At 43.5% G+C, this 11859-nt stretch overlaps 1 protein-coding gene across 5 annotated transcripts in view; it reads left to right on the top strand.

Moving 5' to 3' along the window:
* The first annotated feature begins 21 nt into the window (after positions 1 to 21).
* UIMC1 (ubiquitin interaction motif containing 1) overlaps positions 22 to 11859 on the top strand; it is a 91393-nt gene continuing 79555 nt past the window's right edge. For 2 of the 5 annotated variants that reach the window (XR_003705267.2, XM_028718454.2), the window contains exons 1-2: positions 23 to 755; positions 4800 to 4879. Coding sequence is in view for 3 of the 5 variants with exons in the window: in XM_028718454.2 (XP_028574287.2) it covers position 4879 (1 nt within the window). In the remaining 2 variants the exon portion in view is untranslated. Of the gene's footprint in view, positions 756 to 4799; positions 4880 to 11859 lie in introns of all 5 variants that reach the window. The other 3 variants (XM_028718457.2, XM_028718453.2, XM_028718455.2) reach the window with 3 other exon arrangements.

Raw genomic sequence — 11859 nt, 5'->3', positions numbered from 1 at the left:
GCGCCGACCTGCACGCACCGCACCCCCACTCCAAAAAACGCCTCCAACTGCTGTGTGTGTATGTGCCCACTCATTTCTACGATGTCTCATTCACACACCTCATTTCTGTGCACAAGAGAGTAGCAGCTCTGTTAAAACCACACACCCCTCTTGGGGAACATGGCAGGCTACTAATAACTACGCTACGGCCTAATTAGGCTGCAGGACATGCGTGTTCTTAAATGGAGAGCCCCCTCGCGGAAAACCCGATTTCAATCCGGTTGGCGGGAAACAAAAGGCAGAGCCCCCAGAGAGTGACTGGAAAGGCCGCGCGTGCAGCAAACCACAGCTGGGAGTGGAGTGAAGTGACCCCTAGAAGAAGCCGAAAGGGCTTCTGTGTCGGCCGGCGGCGCTGATGCTATCCAGGGCCGGGGAGAAGTAGACAGGGCTGCCCGCCCGCCCGCCTGCTTGTCCAATGCTGAGCCGCCTTCACCCAGGATGACACCGAAGGACCGGGCTGTGGGACGGCGCGAGAAGAACGGCTCCCGTGACCCCCGCAAGCCCCGCCCTTCCCCTCAAGCGAGGCCGCCGACTATTTCCATTTTAGCTCCGGGAAGTGAAGTTGCTGGCGCCAGCTTGAGTGCGGGCAAAATATCCGCTGCCGAGCCGCCGTCACTCCCAGCAAGGGGCAGCGGAGCCGCCGACTTGCCTCCGCCGCTAAGCTGGTGGGAGGGGAAGGCGGGGTAGTGGCCCGGTTTGGGGAGGAGCCGGCCCCGGTGAGTAGCCTTGTCCGCCTGCCCGCCTCCCTCCCTCCGTGGGGCCCGTAGGACCTTTTCCATGCTTCCCCTGTGGGGGCTCTTCACTCCCTCTCGCCCCCCCCCCCATTGCAGGGTCGCCCCTTGGGTCTAGCAGCCTCTTCGCAGGGAGTCTTGGTGGTTGGGTGGCGCTTCGTTGCAACCTTAGTGGTCTAAACCCACCCCGTCCGTCTAAAATAGGGGAGGATTCAGTAGGACCTGGACTGGCCTGTCCTTCCACTTTTTAAACAGCCGTTTAATATGCAGAAATCGTCATGAGACGCTTTTCATGGCCTGGAGATGCCTACCAAGCTGGCAGAGCTTCAGGAGCCCTTTCAAAAGTTTGCAACCTTAGAGTGAAATCTGACAAAAAGTTCGTTCTTTCTACAAAGGCCCTGCCTCTCCACAGGAGGCCTGCCTGCTCATTATCTTTTGCAGGTTTTTTAATGTGTCTGTTTTCAGTTCTCTTCTCTGTTTAGCTTATGCACTCCTCTAGAAGTACCTTCTGCCTCAGGTTCTTGATCTTGGAGGATGCAGAACTTTTAAAAATATTTCTTATGCCCGCTGCCTTGCAGATTGGTTGTGTTTGTACTTGATAACTGAGCATTCCTCAGAACAGACTGTATAAAAAGAGCCCACAAACATGCACAGGAGTGCTTAGCAGGATTTTTACTTTTTATTTTATTTTTGCAATATTTTGGAAGTCACTGTTGATAGTTATCTTTATTCAAGCTACCATATATATTTCATAGAAATAGCATCTTCAGCTCTTGCTACCCCCATCCCTACTTTAGTGTCTCCTACAGTTTTGAGTGTTGTGTGGTCACATGATCACAGTGCCATAATTCTCCTAGAATTTATTTGTGGTATTGTCTCTGTCCTTAGAGGTTGAGTGCTCTCTCAGATGCAGTAAAGTTGAGACAATGCTGCTGGTACGCCAGCTGAGACCTGTCTGTGCGTTGTGTGGCCAGGTTGGTACATGCTCGGTTAACTCCCACTTGCACTACTGCAATGCGCTCAGTGTGACTCGGAAACTGCAACTAATCCAGAATGGAGCAGGTAGACTGGTGACTGGGAACAGCTGCCAGGACCATATAACCCCATTCCTAAAAGAAGTGTGTTGGCTCCCAGTATGTTTCTCCGCACAATTCAAAGTGTTGGTGCTGACCTTTAAATCCCTGTATGGCTTTGGCCCTGTATGCTTGAAAGAGCATATCCACCACCATCTTCTAGCCCGGACACTGAGATTCAGCTCTGAGGGCCTTCTGGTGGTTCTCTCATTGTGAGAGGTGAGGTTACAGGGAACTGAGCAGAGGGCCTTTTCGGTAGTTGTGCCCGCTCTGTGGAATGCCCTCCCAGCAGATGTCAAACAGCTATGTATTTTTAAAAGACATCTGAAGGCAGCCCTGTTCAGGGAAATTTTTGTGTGTGATGTTGTATTGTGCTTTTACTATTTTTTGTTGGGAGCCACCCACAGTGCCTGGGGCAACCCAGTCAGATGGGCAGCATATAAATTATAAATTAATAATAACATTCCCTTTAAAGAAACAATTTCCCAGTGACAAAATACCAATAAAGCATTCTGCGTTTCCTGCCGTGCCCGTCCCCTGCAATTCTTTGGTTATAATTATATTCACATTTCCTTCTTAGTTTAGATTTGTTTCCATGCTTTGTGTGCTATTAGCATTTCCAGTTCTGGGTTATAAAGCTCCCTTATTTTATTTTTTTAAACGAAAGTCTTGTCTAGTTTGCTCATCTGCTTATGGTATCACATACGAGGTTAGTAAAGCATGTACCATATGTGCAGAAGGGGGAGACACAGAGCAGCATGGCTGTCTTCTAACAGCAAGCAGTATTCTGTAGCATCTGTATAGGTACTTTTACCATGGGAACTGGAAATAGTGCAGAGGAAAAATTAATGGAGTTGGGGCAGCTTTTAGGTTTCCAAGCTGTATTCAAACAAAAGAATGTTTGGTTTAGAAGGAATTTTAGCGTAATTTCTCCTTTTTAAACATGGAACATTCTTATTTTGGTCAGGATGAAATATAAGGGATTGGGTGTTCCATATGAAAAGTGTGTTCTAGAAAGCCGTGGATTTCTGGAAAACTGGAAATTGTCAAAATTCTGTTCTGTAGAGCTGTGTATAATTGAATTAGGGTAGCATAAGTGTGCCTTGGGATGGGGCTCCTTTATGGACTCTTTTATGGCAATCATTAAACTTGGTCATAGGTTGATTTGTACAGGAATACAATGCGATAATTGATGACTTTCAAGTTGAACCTTATTTCCTGGCAAACAGGAAATATTTTATTGCTGCTGTATCTAGTCTGCATCAGAACTGTAATAGGGTCAGGTCTGATTTGAACATTATTTACTTGCTCATTGTGGATGAAATGTTTCCATGTGGCATTCAAAGTTGATATTGTACATACCAAATTGGCAGAATCTCATAGAACATCATGCCAATATTAGATGCTCTGTAACACTGATATGGTGACATTCCATGCAATTGGAATGACTAACGTGCTGAGCCTAATACAAACTTTACTTTCTGCTGTGCGGAGTGCTGTCACAGATATATTTTATTAGTCTCCGCTTGTGGCCTTAGTAGATCTGAATCAGCACAGAATAGTTGCAGCCCCCCTAGAGGCGGACTTGATTATTGGTGCATGTGTTTTCAAAGGTAACAGCCTCAAGCCAGAGATATATTTTTTTGTACAAGCAGCCCATCTTAAACCTAAACACATTTTCTCAGAAGCAAGTTCCTTTGATTTCAGTGGTACTTTCAAGGTATGCTTAGACTCTCAGTCGTTGCATAAAAAAGACTTGTCTGATGCATAAGGTATGAATCTGCAACTCTGCTCTTCTGAATCCTTATTCCCACTTTGCTACCACTGTATTTGTTCTTTGAGCCTCTGCTTGCAACCACCGACATGAATGCTACAGATCTGTTCTACATTTGGGAGACTAGGCTGAATTCATCTTTCCTTGTAACTGCCGAGTGCATCTAAAAATTGATTCATTCGATTTTACCAGATTTGGGTCAACCTTATGGTACATCCTCTGGTTCTTCCTCTTGCCTTTGATGCAGACAAAAGTCACACACACAAAAGGACCTGCAATTGACTCTTGTAAGAGTCTTATTAATCTTGAGCCATCAGCAGGGATTCAGAGTGCAATAGTGTATATCCTTTCTGAAAAAATTGTAACATTATGTATTCCTTTCATCTTGCGACCCAGGTCATAAATTCATAGAATTGTTGAGTTGGAAGGGACTCCAAGGGTAATTTAGTCCAGGCTCCTGCAGTGCAGGACCCCTTTAGGAGTTTTCTGAACAGTGGGTACAATAAACCCAATCTGTTGGTGCTGTTGTAAATTTGTTAGTTTTCAGAAAACATGGTAAACTGTTGGGAACAGAATTTTTAAAGGAGAGTACTATGTATTGTGTTTAACCTCAAATTTTGAGTCCATAGTGTTGATGCTCATAATTCCCCCCCCCCCCATATCTAAATTTGGGATAGCAGCTTAGAAACAGCCGCCTGTAGCTTGAACCTCTCTAACTCATTTGGGGATGAGAGTCATTCATTTTTGGCCTTATTTTTGAGCATTTTAAGCTGTCACAGTTTGGCAGGTCTAGTGGCTGCAATGTCAAGATTGTGAATTATCCTGCTGGTAATTGTTTTCTGATTCATCAAAGTGATAGATGATGATGAAAGAAAATGGCAAATAATCATAAATGGGGAATTTTCAAGGATGCCCCTGAAAAGTGCAAGTTCTGAAATGAAACACATGTGGGCTTGCTTATTAATGGGTCACCTTTACTGTCTGAGTTTAAAGAAAGAAATGTTCTTAAGCATCCAGAGATGGGGTTGGGGACCCAGATGATTGGAAAACCAGCCTGTGAGCTAACATGCAGAATTAGTTAACAGCAGACTCCCAGGGAGAGAGTAAGATGGGGGCATGAAAGCAAAACAAGATTTTCAATGCTTCCTGACTTGAATTGGTTTCTTTAATTTATGTTTGCAGGGACATCAGCCCTGTTGGCTTCAGAGCACCAGTGACAGTTGTGTGGTTGAGTATGCAATCCTAAACCCTCTTACTCGGAAGTAAGCCATATTAAAGTCAATGGGACTTTTTCTGAGTAGACATGTATAGTGTTGCTTCTATTAAAATGTTAGGGATAAGTGTGTCATCCTACCTGTGTTTTGTGCTTCATAGCAATCCCATATTGAATGTGATCTGTCAGGCAGATGATATACTGCACAATCTGAGCAAGTTGAGTGCTGGTGTGAATGTTGTTTTTTTTGGCAGGCTTGCAAATGCTCTTCCCCAATCTGCTTCCATGTATTTCACAGGCATACTAAGATACATGATCGGATTTATTGAATATGAAGTAATAACACCATCAAATCTTTCTGAATTGTCTTTTGTATTGCATTTGCCTATTGCTCCAAAGTGTGCAACTTGTAAATACGGTATTTGAGTGTTTTTGCTTCCCTTTCTGTAAGCAGTGGAAATTTCAGAGTGGCAGTGGTTGTTTTCCCTTCAAAGTGAGAGCATTGGAGAGGGTCTTTGTATTTACAAACAAACATACAGGGCAGGATTATGAGTCATGCTAACAGAAGCCTGCACAGAGACTTCTGCTAATGCATCAGAGCTTTCCCCTCCTTTCCTTTCTATGCAGAGCCTGATACTGGCTGTGGGGCAGTCTATATCGCCATATATATCTGCAGCACTTTTTATTTCTTTGTTTACTTTGCTGCTGGATCTTTGATTGTCTAGCTTGCTCCTGGACTGTTAGCCTGCTCTGCATTATTACCTGAGTTCTGAAAGTTTTTGGGGTGAGAGCAGGAAGTTCTGCTGAAAGAGGTGGGGTTTAAAGTTGGCTGCAGCAGAGAGCTTCTATCAGGGAGGGGAGGACAACAAAGCAGGGAGACAGGTAACTGTCTTCTTGCTGAGGAAAGTAGCAAGAAACATAAAGGTGAAGCTGAAAGAGTTTGCTGGTTTATGTGAGGGCTTATCCTCATTTCTTATCAGTTAAGAGGGAGGAGGGAGAGAGCAAACAAAGCCAGCACACTATCTGCAAAGTATCTGTAAAGTATTGGTTCAGCTGAGCTATCCCCTGGGAAGCTGTCAAGTCTCAGCCTTTTGTTCACCGGTATATTGCCTTGTTGAAACACTTATCACAATGTTATTTCAATACTGGTATTCAGCTGCACAGCCCTAGTCTGGAGCCTGTGGGAGAAGGAGAAAGGGAATTGTTTCATCTGGTAAACTGAAAGGCTCTGCTAAATTCCTCTCACAATTTTAGAGAAGAGGATAGAGACCTGCAGCACCCAGTGTAGACAGCACTGGTTCTGAACCCAGTAGAGTACATGAGTCTGCTCCATTAATCTTCTTTTCCTAATGTCAAATCTCTATCCCATTTCTTTCTGTTAATAACCTTATTGCTAAAGCAATAGCTCAGACAGAACTAGTACAGCTATTCCTTTTTTTCACTGCTGCCTGAAGGTATCTTGTTCTCTCAAACAACTCTGTGCGTTTCTCCTTGCTGTCCCTTGTTCCTGGATTCCCCCCCTCCCCAGAACAATCTTCTGGTTCTACCTCTCTCTTCTTCCAAATCCTTCTTCCATATAGTTCTTGATTATCTGTCCAGTCATCCTTAAATGTGTGTTACTGCCCTTGCTCAGGTTCAGCTCTTACGGGCCTTGCCCCTCCTATCCATTCTCTTCCATTATTGATCTTGAGTTCAGAGGTGGTAGCTACAGAGGTCTATGGACTACAGCTCCCATAATCCTTGACCATTGACCATGCTGGTTGAGACTGATGAGAGGCGGGAGTCCAACAACACCTAGAGGACCACAGGTTAACCACCCCTGCTTTAGAGTGTGGGCTCCTGCTCTGGCTGCTTTTCTTTCTACTTATGCGGTAAAGCACCATTTGCATTATTGCTGCATTCTCTCATATAAAAGCAATTTCCAACATTTCATTGCATTGTAGCATGATCAGGAAATGAAAAGCAGAGAAATGCAGTTTGGAATTGGTTTAATTCTTAGTGGTTCTCATTGCATTTTATGATATAGAGTTATAGGGATACATCCAGGAAGATGGTCATGGTAACATCTGCATTAGATATATGGTGAGGTGCACAAAGCCCCCCTCGGCCAGTGCAGTAGGGCGTGTCATTTTAGGGGGTGAAACTTAACTTTCGCAAATTTCTTCAGTGAGGGGTCTTTAAAATATGTTTTTAATGAATTCAAATCTTCTTACTTTTTGATTGAGTAACATTTAGCTTGGTAAATTATGTTTGATTAGAAAGCACATAAACTGCTCTTGGAAAGCCAAAGAACTTTAATTTTGCCTTCCGAAAAATGTCAGGAAGTGCTATAAATTTTTTTGTTTCTCTGCATAAAACATATCCTTTTAAGCATACAACATTACCTTGTAATCATAAGACAATGTTAGAAAGTAATGACATCAGACACTCCCGTTTATTCCACATCCAATACACTCCCACCACTGATTTTGGAAGTGGTATACACAAGGTTTGATCTGAACCAGCTTTGATCTGAATTCAGAAAAAGCCCAGGCTGGTCTTCACCGCTACCAGCACCGACGCCAGAGGGAAACCGCGGTGTTTGGCACGCCTACCGAGGGAGCCACAGCCTCCCTCCCCACCCAACAACCCAGCGGAGCTCCAAGGCCGGAGAGATCTCAGAGCCAGAGCAACAAAAACTTGAAACCACACAAAGCCCCAGGCCCAGATGGCTTCACAGCAGAATTCTATAGGAAATTCAAAGAACCCCTGATGACCTACATGACCCGCCTATTCAATGACATCATGAAAGGGGGGCCTATCCCCAAAACCTGGACCCACTCCAAAATAGTCTCCATCCCAAAACCACTGAAAGACAACCTCAAAGTAGAATCATACCGCCCAATCTCATTAATAAACCAAGACTACAAGATATTCACAACAATCTTGGCCAACCGCCTAAAAATCTTCTTATGCAAGTTAATAGCCCCAGACCAGACTGACTTTGTCCCTGGTCACAATATTACAGACCCCATCAGGAAACTACTGAACCTGATCGAACACAGCAAGGCAACTAAACTCCCTCTGACAATTATGTCCCTAGACATCCTCAAAGCTTTTGATTGCTTAGAGTGGAAATACCTATTAGCAGTACTAACTAGCAGGAAATTTGGCCCCAACTTCCTACAAATCCTCAAACAAATATACTCCCAAGCCTCAGCAAAATGCAGAACTAACAATATGTAACACCCTAGCAATCCAAAGAGGCACAAAACAAGGATGCCCACTGTCTCCTCTTATTTATCCTGGCTCTGGAACCCTTAGCAATCCGAATCTGAGCAGCCTCAGACATCAAGGGAGTGGAAATAAAAGGCAGAACCTATAAAATAGGGCTCTTTGCAGATGACCTAATGGTCACAACACTAGACCCCATAAACACAGCAACCTCCCTAATCAGGGAACTCAACACATTGGCAATGGTGTTGGGCCTACAAGTAAACTTTGCAAAGTCAGAAGCCATGTGCTTCAGCACCCCTCCTCACACCCAAAAAGAACTCACTAATATCACCAAGATAACTTTGCCACACCAAGGTTCAGATGCCTAGGGGTACAAATAACCAGAAACCTCAATAAATTATACCTCCACAACTACAAGCCCCTGTGGCGCCAAATAAACAAAGACCTAAAGAGATGGAACAACACAAATTTCACTCTCTCAGACAAAATAGCCATGATCAAAATGATCACCCTCCCAAAACCTACCTATTTCAAACCCTCCCAATCTGGATTCCCCAAACCCAACTCTGAATAGTTACATGGAAAAAATATGAGAGAGAGATATTGCACATACTTTTGTAAATCAAGAAAATCTTTAATAACAATACATTAAAAAAAGAAAAGAAAGTAATGACATCATCAGTTAATAAGAAATGTAAACAGGAAGTTTAATCAAGTCTTGCTTTGATTCGTTCTTGGACATCAGCCGCTAATTTGCTTCTTTGCCACTGATGTAGCCCTCACACTTTTCTTGTGTATACACCCTGCTTACTGGCTCTGTGACTTGTTTCACACACCTCTGTATAGACTGAACATGGCAGGGCCACTATGGAACTTGCATGGGCTTGTCAGTGGACTTCTTTACTTTGGCTGTAGTAAGTTTACATGTCAAAGGAGGTTCATATGCCCAGTCAGACCAGTCCTATCAGCTCCAACAGGAACAAAGCACAGGGGTTGATGCAATACGTCTTCCTTGGACATACAGAAATGCCTCCCAGTATGTCATCATCTCTGCCCCTTAAGTCAACAATCTTTTGGACACCAGCTCCCCTCTCTTCACTGTCATCTGAGCACAAGAGTGTCTGGATTATCATTTCGCTGAATGCATACCATGCTGAGCACTAAGTGGTTGGCAAAACAGCATCCACTACAGCCGCCTTTTGTAGCTGAAACAAGATGCAGCGTGCGCCTTCCACCCAACAGTGTTTTACTGTGATATTTGAACCAGCAGGGGTAGTATACACAAACAATGTATTCCACTCTCAGTCTTAAATTGTTGAGGTGTTTGCCTTTAAGTCTTTTTTGAAACCCATATGCAACAAAGCCTGTTTGCTGCTGTTACCACCTTGAATAGTTCACTGGACCAATGTCTAGAAGAGCCAGATCTGTGGGATGTTTTTATGTCCTTATGGCCTGTGTGATCCGATACTCGTACACTTAATCAGTGGACGGATCCTTAACAACATTGTCACTCAGTGAAATAAGAGGCTGTCCAATTGAGAGCTGGGTGAATGAAGGATCAATTTCAAGTTCTGCAGCAGTGTCTAGCATCTTGCTACTGCTACCTGTCCACTTGCTGTTAGATAAGGTCTTCCCATCAAATGGTGTGATCAAGTGTCAGAGGGGTGTGGACACAAACCAACCAGATCAGCTTACAACCTGGCTTGACCTCTACCCAGTGCATGGTACCACCTACCCAGCCAGTGTTAGCATTTGTAGAATCACCTCCAATGGCCTGCAGGCTCTTCTTCTTCATGAAATCTACAATATAATTAGCAATAATGTCAGCTGGTTTCGCCCTATTTGAACCTTTCTCTGGAGTGAAGTGGTAGAGATACCTTCCACCTGGCTCACTGCACACAGAATAATGCTGTTCTGTGATGATGCTGGGGAACTGCTGATCTGAATTGTCTGCTTTCAGCATATCTTTACTTGTATCTTCGCGGCCGTCTAAAAAGATGTAGTCAGTTTCATCCTTCTGACAAAGATAATCAAATTCCTGATCCAGGGTTTTCGTTACTTTTTATTGGCCCCTCTTGACTTTATTGTGACCAATGACAAGTCTCTTGTGTTCTTCAGCGACCAAGCCAGCATCCACAAAGGCAGCAGTGGTGATGGCAGCTGTGGCATGTAGGCCAGCACCATATCTAATGCTATGCATAGCAATATTATATATTTTGAATGTGTTGTATACATTTTTCTAATTCAAGTGCTATTTTTGAAGTATTAGAAGTGGAAGGTATACTTGGTTTTCCTAATGTCAATTAATAACTTCCATCATTTCAATCTTGGGCATCAGCTATTTGTTCTTCATTTTCATCAGCAGAGAAAATCATTTAATTTGATGGTATTGAAGCATCCTGCTTACTTCTCTGCTTATATTCAGCAAGACTTATTCTCTCATCTTCTTGCCACTTGCTTTTTGACTTGTCTCTTATACCCTGGCAGATCTGGCAAGCCAGACTGATGTGATCCAATCATTTTTAATGATTTTAATGCAAATTTAAAAAACAAAACAAAACCCTTTTTTTTAATATGACAATTTAAAAATTATTGGAAATTCCACAAAAATGTTAAAAGGTCATTATTTTTTATGTAGCTATATACCAAGCAAAACTAAATTACATTAATTTAACCAAAATATCATTTGAATTCCCAAGTGATGCTACAACCTTTTAGCACCCCTCACTTGGAATTTGAAAGTTGAAAAATTCAACACACCCTACCAGGGCAGCCCTTTGTGAGCCAAACCTAACCAATATGGCCCTTGACCATCATCATACAAATATCTCTGCTGGCTGTAAGATAACCCAGAAAGTTATTCCTACCATGATAGCTTTCATGCTGTGGGACCTTGGTTTTTTCTCTACGCATTCTTTTGGTTTCCTGTTCATGTTGTTATCACTTAGGATGCTGAGCTGATAGCCAGAAAAGCTTTGGAGAACATAGTGCAGGGGTGGGGGTGGGGAGGATTTGCGGTGTTGCTGCTTCTCTCAGTTGGCCAAGAGCCCTAATCAGCTTTTCTGGCTGTGCTTTCACTGTTAAAGCTTGTTATGTAGCTCTCTTGCTATGTATAGTGTGGCAATGAAGGACTTTGCCGGAAGCGCCAGCTCTAATTGCACTTGCACCTGCCCTCCCCTCTGTTTCTCATAACTCTTAGCATTTCTGGCTTTTCAGCAGTTTTCCCCCTCTAGCTGCAGAATGCCCTTTCTGGAACAGGTAGCCTTGGTTTGTCCCAGCAGAGGGCACTATCAGCATGCTGTTCAGTGGGTGACTTAGGCTATAAAAGGAGAGCCAAGTGTCCTTGACTTTTCTCTCTCATTTTCATTTAGTCTTTTTGCCGTTCTTCTGACCTTTGTCTTATTCCTACAGTACACTTCCAAGCTGTTGCTCTGTGAGCATATTACTTGAAAAATGCAGCTCCTTTCCCGTGCCTAATTGAATATGAAAGCTGGCAACTGCTTCTGATGCTTTGGTTTTCCCCTTCTGTAGTGCTGAGTCTAGCACGATCCGCTGTCCCTTTCTCAGTTTTTCCTGCATCAGCAGTGGAGCCAGGTTTAGGCTAATAGGGATTTGGGATGGCAGGCTGATGTTTTCTGATGTTGCATGAATAACTTTGGGCAAGCTGGAAATGTGTTTTTGTAGTTGCTATTCATTGCTTTGGAACATGCTGTTAGTCTGTGTTTTCTAGCTTCTTCCTGATTTAATCAGCTATATAAGGTAGTCTTAATTGGGTGAGCGGGGATTTATGAATGTGCCTCTGAATAAGTCTCA

Source organism: Podarcis muralis, chromosome 2 (assembly GCF_964188315.1).
Source record: "Podarcis muralis chromosome 2, rPodMur119.hap1.1, whole genome shotgun sequence".
NCBI lineage: Eukaryota > Metazoa > Chordata > Lepidosauria > Squamata > Lacertidae > Podarcis > Podarcis muralis.
This window is presented reverse-complemented; position numbering and strand designations above follow the sequence as displayed.